At 34.6% G+C, this 18,053-nt stretch overlaps 3 protein-coding genes across 6 annotated transcripts in view; 2 read left to right on the top strand and 1 right to left on the bottom strand.

The window, feature by feature from the left end:
* Positions 1–753: 753 nt before the first annotated feature.
* LOC125069869 (coiled-coil domain-containing protein 39) lies at positions 754–12,426 on the bottom strand. The gene is made up of 24 exons (XM_047679473.1): positions 11,986–12,426; positions 11,797–11,905; positions 11,555–11,702; positions 11,265–11,422; positions 10,939–11,058; positions 10,095–10,196; positions 9,341–9,532; positions 8,796–8,921; positions 8,351–8,440; positions 7,666–7,792; positions 7,091–7,179; positions 6,854–6,951; positions 6,376–6,505; positions 5,931–6,125; positions 5,519–5,658; positions 4,980–5,055; positions 4,634–4,793; positions 4,339–4,504; positions 3,450–3,597; positions 2,567–2,742; positions 2,180–2,232; positions 1,982–2,100; positions 1,835–1,859; positions 754–1,490 (listed from the first exon to the last, which is right to left on the bottom strand). The coding sequence occupies exons 1-24, from the start codon at positions 12,117–12,119 to the stop codon at positions 1,390–1,392; spliced, it is 2,982 nt and encodes a 993-aa protein (XP_047535429.1). The 5' UTR covers positions 12,120–12,426; the 3' UTR covers positions 754–1,389.
* LOC125069878 (zinc finger protein 501) lies at positions 10,048–15,379 on the top strand. 2 transcript variants are annotated; one of them, XM_047679492.1, is made up of 5 exons: positions 10,048–10,073; positions 13,668–14,006; positions 14,215–14,412; positions 14,611–14,714; positions 14,792–15,379. In XM_047679492.1, the coding sequence occupies exons 1-5, from the start codon at positions 10,055–10,057 to the stop codon at positions 15,245–15,247; spliced, it is 1,116 nt and encodes a 371-aa protein (XP_047535448.1). In that variant the 5' UTR covers positions 10,048–10,054; the 3' UTR covers positions 15,248–15,379. The 2 variants fall into 2 exon arrangements, with proteins under 2 accessions (XP_047535448.1, XP_047535440.1); XM_047679484.1 differs by lacking the exon at positions 10,048–10,073 and having other exon boundaries at positions 13,106–14,006.
* Positions 15,380–16,035: 656 nt separating this feature from the next.
* The window catches only part of LOC125069843 (E3 ubiquitin-protein ligase TRIP12), a 30,219-nt gene continuing 28,201 nt past the window's right edge, over positions 16,036–18,053 (top strand). For all 3 annotated transcript variants that reach the window (XM_047679453.1, XM_047679461.1, XM_047679438.1), the window contains exon 1: positions 16,036–16,376. The gene's annotated coding sequence lies outside the window, so the exon portion shown is untranslated. The remainder of the gene's footprint in view (positions 16,377–18,053) is intronic.

The raw sequence follows: 18,053 nt of genomic DNA, 5'->3' as shown, positions 1-18,053 counted from the left end.
TAAATAAACCGAATATTTAACCTAACAGAGTATTATATAGCTACCTACTCTCATTTAAATCCTCATTATTTTGTACTATTTGTAATAGCAAATGCAAAGATTTTACATATCAAGTACAGATACGTGAATAGTGCACGGGTGAAAAACCAGGATATCGACCGCGTCTTAAAAAAGTAATTAAGTACTTCTGAGCAGCGATTACTTTATAGCGACCATGGATGCTGTAAACTAAAATGTATTCCATTCGATGTACACAAGGTCATATTTCTTATATTTGCTCTTATACTTAATCGTAAATTTTTCACAATTATTTTTATTCACAACATATCACATTTATTATACATTACACCTTCATCTAAGTACTTCCATGAAATATTGCTATCAGAGTTTGTTCATTTCATAAAACTTCAGAATATGAATATCTTCAGTATAAATAACTTCAGAAATCGTAACTAATCGAAATCTGTCCATGAAAGATATTTGAGAAAAAATACTATTGGGGTATCTATTAACGCTTATACCGTACTTTTGAGGCTTAAAGTCTCTTGAACGAAGTCGCAGGCACCAGCTAGTAGTAGAATAAGAATATATGTGAACATTCAATAAAAAAAAAAACTGAACAAGTTAAAAATATTTATTAGTAAATATAACAAATGACTAGCATTTACAGTAAAGTTCAAAACTTAATCTGAAAGCAATCAGAAAGTATTATAAAAAATAAATAATTAACTTTCAAAAATATTTCCGTGTATCGCCAAGGATCGAAAAAATATATATTTAATTCGTTTTTAATAATTTTTGTACGCACAAGTGAAAATATCCAGTAAAAATATGCTAGTACAATCATTTTGGTTTTTAGAATTTTTACGTCGCTCGTTTATTGGTATATTTTTTAAACAAGTTTTCTTTAGACCCATGTGCAAATACATATATCATTTAAAATATAAGACTGTTTTGTCATCAGTACCAAAAAAACGACCGTCAGGATGAAACTAGTTTAAAATTAAATACAAAGACTTGACCATATACATGCATATCGAATGATTAAAAAAAAACTTGATAAAACAATACGTAACGAATGCCATGTTATCTGTGTTCAGTTCGAATGAATAAAAAACATTTATTTAATTTGAACAGACATCGTGAAATCAATACTCCATAGAACATAGCACAATAGTGTCATGAGATACTTTAAAAAATGAAATGAACATTACAAACATTATTTTCGAATATACATACAATAACATAACTCTCGATAGCAAAATGATATTGAGACTATAAATGCTAATATGTTTGAAATTAGCGCTCATAATATCGTAGTCGAATATTTTTTGGGATAATTTAAAACGAAACACCCACCGGGGTCTTTAATAAGCAGGAAATACAATTTTATCTCAACGACTTGCGCGAAGTCAAGGTGGACACCATCACGGGAGCAACATCTTCCAATCCTAGCGTCACAACGCGCAACGAAATCGAAGAACGTCGCGCTGAAATAATAAATATTATTTAGATATTTAGAAATTAACTTCATACTTTTTTTATCTACACTAATATTATAAATTGCTCTTCAACGACCATACTTAAACGAATTTGATGAAATTTGCTATAAAGCTAGCTTGAATTCCCGAGAAGGACATAGAGCATAAGGCGACTCTTTATGCCTTACAACTGAGGATCAAGCCCTAAACGCGATTGAAGCCAAGGACGACATTAAGTCGCCATGTGTAATATTCTACTATATGCCTTATAAATTCGTCATCATACACCTCATATTGGAAAGAATCTTTAACTTTGGTGTATTACTTTACACCAAAGTTAAAGACAAACATACCTTGTTCACGAATATCGTCAATCAACTGTAACAAAAATAAACCATCAGTAGCTACACATAAACAACTAAAAAAAACGTTTAATTATTGTAATACGGCATCAGTGAAAGCATAACACCAGGACAGTTATGATAACCGAAGAGTCTCACCGCCTTCTCCTGCACCTTGGGCGCCAGCTGGCGGCGGAAGGCGGCCAGGCGGCGCGTGAACCCCGTGGCGATGCTGACGCCGCTCGCGCTGGACGTCGACGACGCCGAAAACACGCTCTCTGTAATTATTGTTACTGTTACATCTGTAATGTATACGAATATTGCCAAATAAAAAAAAAAAATGCTTAAAGCCTGTACCTGCTTGATCCGTCGTCGAGTCTTTCGCAAGGAATGTTCCATTATTTATTATCCTGTTCACACAAAACGAAATTAATAGCTCATTTAAGAAATACAATACATACACAACTCTTTCATCGGACGTACAAAAAAGATAAATTTATATGTGTGAGTAGCGAGTGACTATCACTCGACGAAAGTCTAAACTTTCGTGTCAAGTTAATACTCGTATGTTTAATTATATATTCGTCGAGTATTTATTCTTACGATGTTCGTTAGATAGAACTAAATTCGCGTTTGCGAATCGATTTCGCCCAGCTGAGGGTCCTAAAGCATTCCAGATTAACTAGACAACAGGATGCGTTAGGGGTATAATATTGTCACATTAGCAAAAAGCAGTAGAAGCACCTCTGCACGAGCACGAGCAGGCGGCGCTGGTGCGCGGCGAGCAGGCGCTCGGGCTGCGCGGCGGCCAGCAGCGCGGCCAGGCGCGCGGCGGCCGCGGGCGCGGCGGCCGGCAGCTCGGCCAGCGCCTGCAGCGCGCCGTGCGCCGCCTCGCACCAGTCCCGCACGCACAGCGACATCTGCAGCGCATTCGTTCATCAAATTTACGGAGACACGGTAACCGATAACTTTCCGCCATGGAAACGTCTATTATTATTTTTTAACCCATATATATATTAATTTAGTCTGAGATTAAAGTTCCTACTGAAGATAAATATTATGATAAAAGATGAACATCCACCACCAAGTACTTATTATTCGAATTTACTAGCACTGACGGTTCCATACCATCTTACAATACTGAAACATTCAACAGGTTTAAATTGTACTACAAAATATTGGTTATTTCCAAATAACATGATCCTGGGCAAGGGCACATGCCGTTTGAAATGAAATTTGGCCTAGACCTTGAATCAAAACCTATACTTGGCTACGTACCCGAATATAGGTTTTGATTCCCTGTTCGATTGTATAAGAAGTGACATAAACGACATAAACGGCTTACTACCATATCTTTTCATTGCGTAGAGATTTGATTTTTCACAACACCAAAGGACCGTTTAGTATTAATTTTACATTTATACCACTACGCGCTCCTGAGAAAAAAAGGTCGTGACGGACAGACAGCCAGAAGGACAACGATATGATCTTATAAGGATTTCTTTTTTCCTTTACCACAAAATGAATAATTTATTATTGCCCTCTACGGCTACGTCTTAAGTCTTTAATACGTATGCGTGTCACTTGGAAATAATTATAAATCAAAATTCAATGTTAAATTTCAAACCTGGAATATTCGCCAGTCGTCAACTCCCTCTATGAGCTTCTTGGCGCGACGCGCATTATTCTGCACGATTTCGTGCGCCTTCTGCAAGCGACTCTCTTGCTTCTCGAGTCTCTCTTTCATGCTGTCTAGCTCGTTCTCACACTCTAATCTGAGATACAAGAAATGTCAATAAGGATTACACTGGCATCTATTTTGAACCAACAAAAGTAGCCGCTATTAAAGTAGCCGTATATAATTGACATAATACGTAACTTGATTAGTATTATAAGTACTGATTTTCTCGTCTGTCATATTATTAGAACAGTCTACATTGTAGGCAGGTAGTTGGTTTACATTTAAACTTCAATTAACAAGAGACACATAATAATTGAACCAACACATTTAAAAACAATTATAAACACAAAAGATAAGAGAAGTTGTACAAGGGCAGTCGTGTACAAGAGAAAGGAATCTCTCCGAGACAATCTTTCACGCTAGGACTCGACGAGGTAGAAACGGTTTGGAAGTGTCCAGATTAAACCCAATTAATATTGAAACTTATAAAGTAATTATTGAAAAGTCCGTTCTTTTTTTCATTAACACCACGCTGCTCCAATGCGGGTTGGTGGAATACACATGTGGCAGAATTTCATTGAAATTAGACACATGCAGGTTTCTTTCACGATGTTTTCTTTCACCGCCAAGCACGAGACGAATTATAAACACAAATTAAACACGTGAAAAATCAATGGTGCTTGCCTAGTTTTGAACCGGAAATCATCGATTAAGATACACGTACGAACCACTGGGCCATCTCGGCTCTTTAAAAAGTCCGTGTTCGAACCTAATTAAACTTTTCATTTGATTAAGTTAACTTTATTGAAACATTAGCAACTAAGTAATAACTCACTCTCTGACTGTTAACTGTTTGTATTTATCAGTGATCATCGTGAGCTTCGAACTGTTTTCATTTAAAACCTGTTCAACTGCAGCGACGTTGGCGTTCAGTTCCTTCAACTCATCCCGTTTAGTGTAGTATTGCTTCGTCAACTCCGAGACCTCTTCCATTTCGGGCGCTGGTGAGTCACGGATACGGTATAAAACAAAAATGTTTAACAAATATTAACATAAAATGACAAAACAAAGGAATATAAGAAAAATATGAAATAATTTCCGGAGAAAACTTATAGGGCGGGGCAACTGACTGTCGTCGTCGAGCGGCGCGATGCGGTGCAGGAAGTGCGCGTGCGCGGCGTGCAGCACGCGCAGCGTGGCCTCCAGCGCCGACACGTCGCGCTCGCGCCGCGAGATGTCGGCGTCCAGCGCCGCGCCGCGCGCGCGCAGCTCGGCGCGCTCCGCCGCGAACTGCGTCAGGATTAACAGTATCGAAACGTCGGCCAGATATTAAGTAGGTACGTTCGCCGTTGAAACCCGCGGTAAAATATAATAATTTACGTCCTTATAAATAATTATCAATGATGTGAAGGATTCTAACATTTTTAAAGACACCAGCGAGTTATTTAAAGGAGTTGTACTATAAATGAAGGTAACCTTTATTTTGAAGAATGTCACGGAGAGCTCTTGACCAGCTTCATCTTTTCCTAAAGAAGCGATGAAGATGTCGTATCTGTAATATAAAGTATCCGCTAGATTACATTAACGTTAATACGGATTATATTGTGTACATTAAAACCTTCTGCGAGAAATGCAAATAAAGTGAATACAAATTACAAGAAGATTTAAAAAACGTTTCGCACTTCACACGATTGATTACCAAAAGTACTTTAATCCTAAAAAATAATATCAAATTTAAGTTTATCACAAACGATTAGTGAATGTGAAAGTAATTAATGAAAATAAATGGCGTTTCTAAAGTCTAAAAGTATTGGGGCAAATCACTACTTTTCTATAATATATAGTTATTATATAGACAATATTGCTTCTAATTGCTCCATATATTCCATACTGCTAAATGTCGCCGATACAAATTGCCAAATATGCAGTGGACACGAGCTATCCTATCTATCCCACTTGCACTGAGGATATATTATCCGAAGGGTCCCGAACACCCCCCACCCCCCGAGGCCTACCGTTTGACGAGCTGCAGCACGCGCTGCTGCCGCTCGCGGATCTCGCTGCGCAGGCGGCCGCAGTGCTCCAGCAGCGCGCGCCGCTGCACGCCGAACATGTCGCGGCGGGCACTGATCTCCACCAGCCGCTCGTTCATCGCCTGAAACGATATTTACAGTGGTATATTGAATATATATTGTATAATGCTACTGACGACTACTTCATGGTAGTTCGTGTGAGTCTAACTGGCTGTTCAATAGTCAAACATAATTCCTTCTCGGTTGAAATATAAACGATTGTCGAACTGTTTATGGTAGGGAGTGAAAAAAGAAACTATTCCATTCGATAGCGAAAGCGGTCACTTCTGGCCAAGAACGTCGGTATCTATAATCAGACCGCGGCGAGGCAAAAGGATTTGTTAGGGTGGCTGACCGCGTCGAGCTGCAAGCGCTGCTTGTCGAGCGTGAAGGCGGCGTCCCCGAGCCCGGCGAGCGCGCGGGAGGCGTGCGCCACGCGCAGGCGCATGAGGGCCTCCTCCACCCGCTGGCGGCGCCACACGTCGCGGGAGGCGCGCACCTCCTTCTCGCCGCCCTCCACGTTCAGCATCGAGGTCTTTAAGCGACTTTGCTGAAAAAACGAAAGAATTGTGATAGCATTGAAAGTATCTATTACAGCTGAGAACAAATTGAAACTACACAAGGGAGTCCTTTATTTAATATTTGGTAACCTCAAATGAGGTTACATTTCTAAACAATAACATTGTTTAAAATCTAAGGGCGTCCATATTCAGAAATAGTATTAACAGCTCTAAGCGGGGCAGACCGTGCATGGGGGGTGACTTATTTCTCTAAATTACTAAATTGTCATGGGGCGGTACCAGCGCGGCGTGCAGCGCGTGCCGCTGCTGCAGCTCGCGCGCCAGGCGCCGCATGTCGTCGTGCAGGCGCGCCGCGTGGCGCTCCAGCAGAGCCGCGCGCGCCGCGTGACGCGCCAGCACGTCCTTCAACCTGCAGGGATACTTTAGCTCACCATCTCGACGTCACCCACTCCGGGAGGGTGCCGTTAGGGGGTTTGCCACGTGACAGAGCCAACGGTACGCGCTCCGTCTCTCCGTGTCATGGATTAAAGATTTTTGTTACTAGTGTGTTCTATAAATTGTAAAATATTAAATCTTGTTGTTACTCAACCGCGTTCAGGCGGCTGAGCGAGTTACGATCGAAGATATAAATTAGTAACGTCGCTAAATAACAAATACAGAGGCACGTTCTTTTTAGTTAATAAAAACCAAAATAAAACATAAAATTTTTCGCTGAGCCATATAAAATCAATAGGATCACTCCAGCTCGGGGACCGACCTGTCTTCCCTGGCGGCGAGGTCTGCGGAACACTCGCGCTCGGCCTGAGCCCCCTCCATGTGAGACACTTGAGAGCCGATCGTCTCTACTTGATAGCACTGGAGACATGAACACAATTAATTACAAGTATTCTAAGTAATATAACATTTATTTTCCTGCAGTGAATATATAAAAATATATTCTTCTCCAAAAATAACAATACACGTACAATATTGTCTGATCAAACAGTTTACGTACAATCGCGTAAAGTGATTCCTTTTGATTTTGCAAGTTTCTTTCGACGCCGCGCTGTTTCGTGTCCAGTTTGCTCATGACCGCCTTAGACGCTGCAGGATTAGTGGTTAGTGAGGCAGAAATGTTAGTGATGATACATCTTTGATTTAATAAGATAAATAACTACAACCGCTCCCGTTATTAGCCATTCCATGATATACTGTACAAATCACAAGCCGAATTTATCGACCTTAAATAAACATCATATCTACAACAGGGGAGCTAAAGTTCCTTCAAAAACATTAATTTCAGAAATGCTTCCATTATGTAAACAACATTGGGCTAAGTGCATTGCCAAGCAGAGTGTTTCATAGAATAAATAAAAATGTAATGTAAGCTAAGTTTTTCCAATTTAAAATTCTTCATCATATTTATGATAAAACGTCGCAGTGGTCTTTGTAATTACTTGCACAAGGTAAGCTTAAACAACAGAATCTTATGTTTTCGACAAATGTAGGCGATACAATACTTAGGAGATGTTTTATAATGTTAAAAAAATGATAAAAATGAATTCAAATACACGTATAATCGATTCTTACACTTGAGTTGCATGTGGAACAATTTCTCTTCATTCTTGAGGACCAGAAGCTTCTGTTGCTCGACGAAGGAGCAGTGCATGGCACGTTGCTGGTTCACTGTCAATTGATTAGCGAATCGCTCCTCCTCCTAATGAATCAAACAAAGCAGTAAATCACATAAAGTAATCACATACTAAATTTATAGAAAAAAACGTACGAAAGTTACACCGGTGACAAAAACTCTCAAAACTGATTAAAATCGCTTTGACCTTGAAATGCGATAAGAACATTTGAGAGCAAATAGATGCGATATCATTGGCCGAGGGCTTGAGTAATCTATGATATTCACTATGGATTTCCGAAAAAATTGCTTTTTGAACTTCGACGAACTGATATCGGAATTTTGGAATTAAAATTAAAGTGCATATAAGTCGATAAGCGTAATAGTTTTCTATTATAAATAAAGATATATTAATCATAAACTTATAGTAGCGCACAATATAGTTGAGTTATAAGCAAATCACATGAAATACGTAAATCTAAGGTTTGATTATATTTATTCCTATTTCGACTGTAATAGGCCATATGTGGTAGACCGAAATCATTAAATAACTTTTTGAGAGAATTGAATGAATGAATGAGAGTAAAATCGCGCGGCCGGCAAACGAATGGAACGAGGGCAAGCAAACGCAATGACCATACTTACATTTAACATGTCCTCTAACTCTTTAGCCCGTTTCTCAGAACACTTTGATTTATCTGTGGAGTCCACAAGCTTCTCTTTCAATTCCTTTATCTGTAACAAATAATTTCACGAGTGAGATACGAAATTAATTCCTAAAGAATAGGACTGCTGATCCTGAAAGAAACGCCGGAGCCGAATCGGTACAGGGCCGAACGCCGCTCCGCGAACACTACGGCAGTATGATGGTCTCGAAATACCGTACGCACTTAACTGAGTTTTGCAGCGATGGTTCATGACTTATTCGCCACAAGCCGAGCTGCATGGGAACGAGAGAAAATATAGCGAGGAAACCTACGGGTGTCGAGTGAGATTCTATCACATGTAAATATGGATATATTATGTACAATGTGTGATAAAATCCGCATCGGAAGAGTGTCTCATCGGTAAATTAGAGGTAGTACTTTACCTTATTGTTGAGCGCGCTCAGTGCAACATCCCTCTTGTGTTGGTCGTCAAGGAACTGCCTGTTCTCCATGTGCAGTTTTTCCAATGCAATACGCATATTACTAAGCTCGCGCTGAAGACTTTGAACCTGAAACAAAAAATGCTTTCGAAATAATATTCATAACCTAATAATCCATAATCACTGTTTATTTAGATTATCCAAATAAATACAAACATAGAGCTAAATTTTTTAAACAAATTATAAAAAATAGAAGCATTTCAATAAAACCGCTTCCACCTGCCATATATAGTTGCAGACATAAAATTAACGGTCACACTCATAGTGTCTTTCTATGAGAAATTTATGGGATCCTTAAGTCGAAGGCGAGTGTGGCACGTAAACGCTGCTACGCTTTAAGAATCCATACAAATCTCTTTTGTTTGATTTGAAGGATAAATAATTCTACGAAATCAAACTATCAAACATTTCTGTAGTAATAATATTCTTTTGAATAAACATTCTGTTATTTCATTAATATGTTGGACGTGTGGGCGGCGGCAACTCGCCTCGCTGTCGAGGCAGGCGTTCTGCTCGGCGACGTGCAGGTGCGCGCGCCGCAGCTGCGCGAGGCGCTGCGCGAGCGCGTCGCAGTCGCGCTGCGCGTCCGCGTTGTTGCCTCGTTGCTGATCGCAGAAGCCCTGCTGCTCGCGACACTGCTCCGCCAGAGAGTTCGCCTCCGTCTCTAGCACTGCGTAATCCTGCAAAAAATATATATATTTATTAATTAGTAATAGGCAACGGACACTGCCGCGCAGATATTACACTTGTAACAAACGAAAAATATTGCCGTCCATTGTGCTTGCAAAAACACTGGTTACTCTAAACGTAGAACAAATGGCAAGTTACCCAGACGATATAAAAATATTTTATAATTATTATTTTTTTACATTTAATTTTTTAGATGACCCATTAGATAGGATATTAATATAATTTATCAAAATTTATTCGACTTCTAAATCTGACAATTCTGCAGCGAAGGAGTAAAACCAATATAAAATCTATACTAATATCATAAATGTGAAAGTTACTCTGTCTGTCTCTTGCTCTTTCTCAACCAAACCATTGAACTGAATTCTTTGATATATGGTATGAACTAAGCTTAAAAATAAGGACGGACATAGGTTACTTTTTTATGCGTAATACTTAACGATCAATCCCTAAAACGCGAGCAAAACCACGGGCGCCAAGAGGAAAAATATATGTAGAGAATGGGATCGTTCATGGCAGTCTGCTTTGAAGGTAATAACTAAGGTTTCCTACCTCTCTAATATGTCGTATGTCTGTGTCTCGCTGGCGCAGGTTCTCTACAGCATTGGTCCACATCATCATCATTTGTTTCCTTTGCTCCATTCCTTCCATGACCTGTATATACATTAAAATATTATGTAAATTTAAGTTAAGTGTTTCAAAGTTAAATAAATAAAAGGATATTCTCTTAAGTTCAATATGTCTGCTATAAACTATTTCGATAAATTAAATCTTTACATATGTTATATGATAAATATTATCCTATGATTGTCTGTGTTTATAATAAACCTTTTTAATTAAACAAATGTAGAATAACTTGAACAGAAATAATATAATTTATTATAAAACTCTAAAAAAACTTTCAATCAGTGTAAGTTATTCTTTTTGCAATAAATTAACAAGCTAGGAAATTTTATTTGATGTACTGACTTTAGTTCAAATTTTGTGTTTGTAAATAGATTATAGGTCTATTCACTCACAAGGATAGTAACCTCTATATTAAAATAAATAATTTTGAATGAAATAAATTTAACAAATATAATCTAACTTGTTGTTAACACACAAAATGCAGGGGACCTTAGTGAGCGATATTTACTTATGAATTAAAATTAATACCAATGAGATATTGAAGTTATAATTTGTTTTGTGTATATAATCCAATAAACTCATTCTTAATACTGGAGTTACTGGAATACATCAAAGTTAAGCCTAGAAAATATTGCTGCTCAGTAATGAGTCGTCAGTAAAAAGTCACCTACTCAAAGAAGTCTAGAATGCCCATACCAGAAATTAACAAATGTTGCCAATAAGCAACAACAATTTCTTAGTCATCAACGTGTACCAAGTTATAATTTACCTGAACAGAAATTCTTTCACATGCCCTTTCTTCGGCACTAAGGTTGGACACCACTTGATTAAGGTGCTCTTGCAATTGGTCATGTTCTAATTTCAGTTTCTGTCTCTTTATCTCCAGAGCCTAGAAATTTAACAAAATAAAGATTTCAAATTATAATATATATATATGATTGTTGGCATACAAGTTCTTGCTAGCCTAGCCTAGCCTGTTTGTGGTAGTGTACAATGTCTGGTGAACTAACTTGAGCTAAAGCAGAGTACACAATGTTGAAATTGGTATTTAAAATTTGTGTTCTAGTAGAATTTTAAATTTAGCTTTTCTATTACTTTAGCCTTTGAAAGATCTTGTTTTGTAAACTGTTCTATAGCCGTGATGTCTCCAGAACTGCGTTCAAGGGCTGCCCTCCATTCTTGTAAAGCTCCTCGCTCACCACACACCTCACTTTTTAAAGAATCAGCCTTTTTTAATAATCGGGCAATAGAATCTGAAATATATAGCAGTTTTGTTATTATTATTTTTATAATTTATTTAATATCACAGATACACTATATGGTATACAATACTAATAATAATTAATCTTGTTGCCATACTCTTTGTTAAAATGATGTTATTTTACTTTGAACTTTATCCGTGCGAGAACTAATGGAACTGGTCTGTTTGTTGCAGTCGACTATATCTCGGTCTAATCTGTCAGCTTCATTGAGTGAAAGCTGCCGTAATTTAACTTCTTGTTCCAGCTGTTGTTTGTGTGCAAAAAGTAAACGCTGAAATTTAAAATAAGTTAGTTAATTGCTTACAATAACAATTCATAATTCCTACTGCCCGCTACTGTATCATATTTTGATGATAATAACTTACAGTATTTTCGTGGTACTCTGATTGAACATGCTGCTTATAGTTGTTAAGGTCATCTCGTTTTTGGTTTTGTGCGATAAGGGCTTCTTTTAAGCGTTGTATCTCATTTTGCCTTTAAAGGTACCACTTTGTTAAGTTTAATAATGTTTATATACAATAATAGCTATGAAAAAAATATGCATATATTTTTACCTTTCAATTAAAATAGTTTCGAAGTTTTGGTTATCAGGGCTTGCTAAAGGTATTCTTGTACCCTGATTCCACCCCAGTTCTTCTAAGAGTTGGGCCATGTATCTAGGCACTTTTCCACTTTGCTCACTACTCATTTTAAGATAAATTAATTAACTAATAGAAAAATAAAGTCATTGCTATAATAATGTAACCATGGAATGTTAGATCGAAGTTTATTAGAGTCAATAATTTTCGTTTCCTTGACAGACATACCGCCACAATTCGAAAATTTCAAAACAACAAATTAAAAAGATATGAAAATAAACAAATGTCCACACAGATACAGAAAAACATTCTATTGAGGGTAGGGCTAAGATCGTAATATTTTACTTTGTCGGTTTTGTTCGTAAGCGTTCAATTAATTTAATATAATGATAATGATGCATTGTATGTGTGCATATCGTTGTAAGTTATTTTTTTTTATTTATTGTTTACTGAACGTAAATCGAGTCAATTTACCCAATTTTATGATATAAATATTCTTATGTTTATATTTAATAGGATTTGAATTATCGACTAATCTAAAGTTTTTTCTTTGACTTGTTTTAACCTTTTAACTTTGATCATTTTAATAAGTATTACGTTACGAATGAATGGCAAATGAATTTGTAACAATTGTGAAAATAATTCATTAGTTTTCGATATATTATTCAGTATGTAACTATCTAACAACAACGTCATTACTTTGGATTTTATATCAAATAATAAGACACATTGTTTAAAATCTAATGTATTAATTTGGTTCAAAGTAAACAAAAGAGCAACATTGGTGATACTTAGTTTATTCTTACTTATAGAAACAAACTTTCTTCTTAACCTAATTAGTATTAACCCCTATACAAATACGTAGTTTTGCTATATATTTATTTATGTGAAAAATTTAATATTTAAATTCAATTTAAATATAATAAAAAAGCTAAAACCTTTATACATGGTGTCTCATTATGTAATCCGAATCATTCCAACACTCAATTCATGTATACACACAAAGTTTACGATGTAAAATTTCTTGAAATGCAGCCAAAAGAATAAGCACGCAATCCTCCAAAAATAACTCTCGGGCAGGTTAGTTTCACGCTAACGCTGTAGCATATTGCTGATACCGGCTCTAATAAGTTTTTAGCAAATTAATAATATGAGTGCTGACGCTGCAACCTTACCTTGTCCTATATGTTTACACACGGGAGTTTTTGATAATGCGCAATCTCTTAAAGATCGACTCATATTCGTATCAACTAATAAGATTCTGTGTCCAGTTTGTCAAGAAGAAGTATCGGGATTAGATAAACTCACCATACATTTATTCAGTCATGTGAAGATTATATCTACACCCGGAAACGCGGAGAAAAGAATTTCGGTTTCATCTAAAAATAAGGAAACGACATCAGATCAACAAAAGAAAATGAAACCTATATCCAAAAATAAAGCATCTTTATCAACAGCGAATATACCAATGAAATATGTTAAGATTTATCCGAAGCTCCCAGTTTTAGCTTTAAGCACTATGCCAATTGTTGAAATATCTCCTAATACGGATTGTAATGTTAATAGTAGCAAATCTCTGTTTATACCAAATGTTAAGACAGAAGCTACATTATTACAGACAACTAATAAATGCAATATTTGTGGGTTGCAATTTGTAGATACTGACATACTACGGATGCACAAGTGCTTAATTCACAACATTGAGGACAATTCTCAACATACATTTACTCGATATAATTGTCACCTATGTACTAAACATTTTAAGATGCGAGGATCTCTGATGGTGCATTTAAGAGTAGCTCATTATGGTTTTACATCTAATAATAGTTCAGAGTCCAGTGATAGTAAGGATAAAACAGAAGCAAGCAAAAACATTGCTATCGAAGATAAACCTATTGCGATTCATAGAGGTGATGGTAAACAATGGCAGTGCGAAGTATGCAGAAAATGCTTTACCACAAAATATTTTCTCAAGAAACATAAACGACTTCATACAGGTTAAAATTAATTGGTGTTAATTTGGGAGGTAAATTATACTAACAAAACGTCCTTTCTCACAATTTAGAAATCACAGTTTCACATATTTAGCACTAATTTGTAAGTGTCGAGTTAAATACTTATGACATGCTTTATTTACTTTAAATAAATATTTTGTATATACAACACAGTATTACATGTTAAAAGAATATGTTTTATTATTTTCAGGTGAAACTCCTTACGCGTGTACTCAATGCAACAAAACCTTTACTTTTCAGCAATCTTACCACAAACATCTTTTGTATCATAATGATGAAAAACCTCATACATGCAGTTTTTGTGGCCGAGCATTTAAGGAGCTTTCGACTTTACATAACCATCAACGAATTCATACTGGTGAAAAACCTTTTGCGTGTGAGACTTGTGGTGGGTCTTAAACTATAATATTTTAAGCAATGAAAACATATGTGTATCATTAATATATTACCTATTTAAAATACTTATGATACTGATAATTGTGGCAAATAAAAGAAGATAACAAAAATAAATAACAATTTAAAATATATAGAATTAAACAAATAGACATGTTCTTATGATATTTATACTACTTAAAAAAAATTACAGGGAAATGCTTTCGCCAAAGGGTATCATATCTCGTTCATAGACGTATACATACAGGTGCTATGCCCTATAAATGTACAGCCTGTGAAAAAAGTTTTAGGTATAAAGTAAGTATACCAAATAATAGTAATTGAATGAAGGATAAATTAATATTGTTTAATAAAAAACAACATTATAATTTTAGGTATCTCAGCGAACTCACAAATGCTTAGTTCAACCACCAGGTACTGTTGTCAGAAAAGTTGGTGAACTCGTTGAAAAACTTAAAAAGAAACAGGAATCAGACGACAGTAATTTAAATAATAACGTTACAACTGAAAATTTATACGGGAATACTAAATTTGAAGTATCAGAAGTTAATGCTGAATTAGTGCGAACTGGAGCGAAATTGTCATTAGAAGATATGGAATCTGAAAACTTCACAATAATATCAGAAGCCTTTAGTGAAAATCATACGCTTTGCTCTAATTACCCGACATCAGGAGCTAACGCCGATTCGAATGAAAAAAATTTAGAAGAACTGAGATCTAATATAGACGAATTTATTGATTCAGTGCCTTTAAATGATAAAAGTATACCATCCCCATCGGAGATTTTGAAAAATTTATGCTTATCTAACGATGATGACTTTTTATGTTGATATAACAATGAAAATACAAAGTACTATGCTAGAAATAAAGATTTTAATGACTCATGATATTATTTGTTAAAATAAAATAAATAAACGATATAAATTTTATGAGAATCTAATTGATTTTTCAACTTTACTTACACACTAGAAACTAAATTATTTAAAATCATAACACTAATTGTTACTAGCGTAAATCATATAATATTTTTCTGGGCATCTAATGGTTTGTTATAATTCTACTAATACTTCTACTAATTTGATTTTTATTATTAACTGTTGAGAATACATTTATACAATTATACAAAACATACATTCTGGATAATATTTTCGAGAATTTGACTGCATGCATTGACTGCTATCAATGTACTTTTAAAACTTAAAGTTAATTATTATTTTTCGTCAGGACGTTAATATTGTTAATTTTTTTGATGTTTTTCTTTTACATGAAATCTAAGAACTATCAGATAACAAGAGTTTTCATAGTTTTAAGGTAATAAAATTGTGAACTAATAATATATAATAATGTATTTTTAAAATTATATTAAAATTGCAATACATTTGTCTTTCGTTATTATTTATTATTTGTGCAATTTATAATTAATATCATTCAGTAACACCCAATATTAAGTAATTTAGAACAATTTTAATAGAGAATACCTATCAAGTTGATATGTTGTATGATAAAATAGTAAGAAAAATTACAAAACCGGTAATATATCACAACCTTATGGTTAATACCGGTTATATTAAATTGATATGACGATTGAATTTCTGTTGTTGTGTGCAACATTTGTCTGTGTAGAATTAAGAAAAAAAACGCGTTGGTGTCGGCCAGCTGTTTTTATTCTGATTGTTTGAAAATCAGTGTAAATCATTATGGATCAAAATTGAACAGTGTCATTCATCTTAAAAGGTGTCATTTTGTGAACTGAATGTGTTTGGTTACTTATTCTGAAATTAACACAGTGTTGAGCAAATAATCGATTAAAGGTTTTGTCAAACCAAACGACAATACTACGTTTATAGTAATTTATTACGTCGCAGTTTAGTTTGAAAGCGATGTGTATAAATTAAACTATTGAACTGTGCTTCATTTTATGTGTCGAATCCTGTATAAAATTAACGGATAAAGAACAAGGTAAGGATTTATTGAAACTAACGATTGTTGATTTTACCCTGCGATCTATGAAGGCCATGCATTGTAATTAAACCTTGATGTTAATACATACTTATTTATGTAACTATTTAGTTAAAATGTTGAGCGCATCGGCTACTTAATACAATCAGCATGGTTTATTGATTAGAAAAATGTTCGTGATTTTTATTCATCTACCTGACACCTTCCATTTTGTTTAAAATTTAACAAGACTCAAATCTTTTGTTCTCAGATTTCTGGCATTACTATTTCAAGTCTTTGTGTGTATTGTAAAAAAATCAATAAAAACAATAGTGTTTTTAAAAATACTATTAATGTAATAGCATTTGAGGATTATTATTTTTTTAGTATTCATCAAAGTAATAATTATTTAATGTAACTTATCTTAAGTAAAATTTTTAATTTCTGTTTTATAAATAAAACAGACATTACATACATGATTTTCAGTTAATCATCTATAATTTAATTAGGACATGTGGTCTGATATTTTTCCATTTTACTTAAATGATATTTCTTTGTCTCGTTACATTTACAGTTTATAATAATTAAACATTTATTAAGCATGATTTCTTTGTTTAACAAAGATTGCTATATGATGAGCAATTCCCTTGAAAGTATTAAACAAAGAGCCGAGTTTGCTTTTATAGAATATCTTAATTATTATTGTTTGTGTACCAATGATTACAGATTCTGAATCTTCAATCTTTAGTTTAGTTCAAACAGCACTGATTTATTTACTTAAATTTTTTTTTTATAATATAAATTATGACATTATAGCACACATGCATTCATCCTGTTCTTATTTTTTTTGTCTAGTTTGTTGGATTTTATTTTAAGAATATAGTTGTGATGCATTTCGGTAGATTGTGTACATCACAATATACCTTAGTGCATGCCTTCATAGAACAAAATGATCTAGCAGTTCTCCACATAGTCAAGGTATATTACTATAGAGTAGTATATATATTTTTGCTAAAATAATGCATTTGAAACCATAAGAAACCATACATGTGATTTCATAAGTGGTATTTGCTATATGCAATGATATTATAGATAATTTAGTTAGTGAGTGAACTCACAATTGAGCAATTTTCTACAAAACTGGAGTTGAATAGAGCATATTTGATGAATTTAATGTATATTTTTCATTAACAAATGAAAAAGTATCTTTTATTATTACGTATAAGTGTCTGCGACAATATTTATTATGGTATTGATTTTTGGAAAACCAGCGATTGATCAATTGCGATCTATTATGTATATCTTTTAGTGATCTAGTTCATGGGAACAATCATTCCTTTCCCTTTCTAACATTTATTTTGGTATTTGTTTTAAGCTTCTATCATTCTCCCCAAGTCATATCTCGAATTATATTTCATTAGTTATTTCTCATACAATCTAAATTTTTATTTATATCATACTCTTACATTATAGCAGTCTAGTTTATACCTTAAATACATTAATTTAGTATAACTTTGCAGATGTAGATGGATATTTTTTTTTTATTTAAGGAATAATGTAAAAGCTAATAATTATGATTCATATTACATCAGTTTTTCTTTGTTCAAGTTACTTAATACTTGATAATAATAATTTTATTATTTTGTAACTCTTAACAAAAATGACCTGTACTGTGTCGTTATATTGAATCCATACTTA

This window comes from Vanessa atalanta, chromosome 2, assembly GCF_905147765.1.
Source record: "Vanessa atalanta chromosome 2, ilVanAtal1.2, whole genome shotgun sequence".
NCBI classification, from domain to species: domain Eukaryota; kingdom Metazoa; phylum Arthropoda; class Insecta; order Lepidoptera; family Nymphalidae; genus Vanessa; species Vanessa atalanta.
This window is presented reverse-complemented; position numbering and strand designations above follow the sequence as displayed.

What these genes read in the sequence shown, in the direction of transcription:
- LOC125069869 (XM_047679473.1), bottom strand. Translation starts at nt 12,119, where the DNA reads ATGAGTAGTGAGCAAAGTGGAAAAGTGCCTAGATACATGGCCCAACTC. An exon ending in TCGCACGGATAAAGTTCAAA is followed by an intron (nt 11,423 to 11,554) that starts GTAAAATAACAT and finishes TATATATTTCAG; the next exon opens with ATTCTATTGCCCGATTATTA. An exon ending in GTGCTGCAGCTCGTCAAACG is followed by an intron (nt 5,056 to 5,518) that starts GTAGGCCTCGGG and finishes TTTATATTACAG; the next exon opens with ATACGACATCTTCATCGCTT.
- LOC125069878 (XM_047679484.1), top strand. Translation starts at nt 13,160, where the DNA reads ATGAGTGCTGACGCTGCAACCTTACCTTGTCCTATATGTTTACACACG. An exon ending in TTTTGCGTGTGAGACTTGTG is followed by an intron (nt 14,413 to 14,610) that starts GTGGGTCTTAAA and finishes AAAAAATTACAG; the next exon opens with GGAAATGCTTTCGCCAAAGG. An exon ending in AAAAAAGTTTTAGGTATAAA is followed by an intron (nt 14,715 to 14,791) that starts GTAAGTATACCA and finishes TTATAATTTTAG; the next exon opens with GTATCTCAGCGAACTCACAA.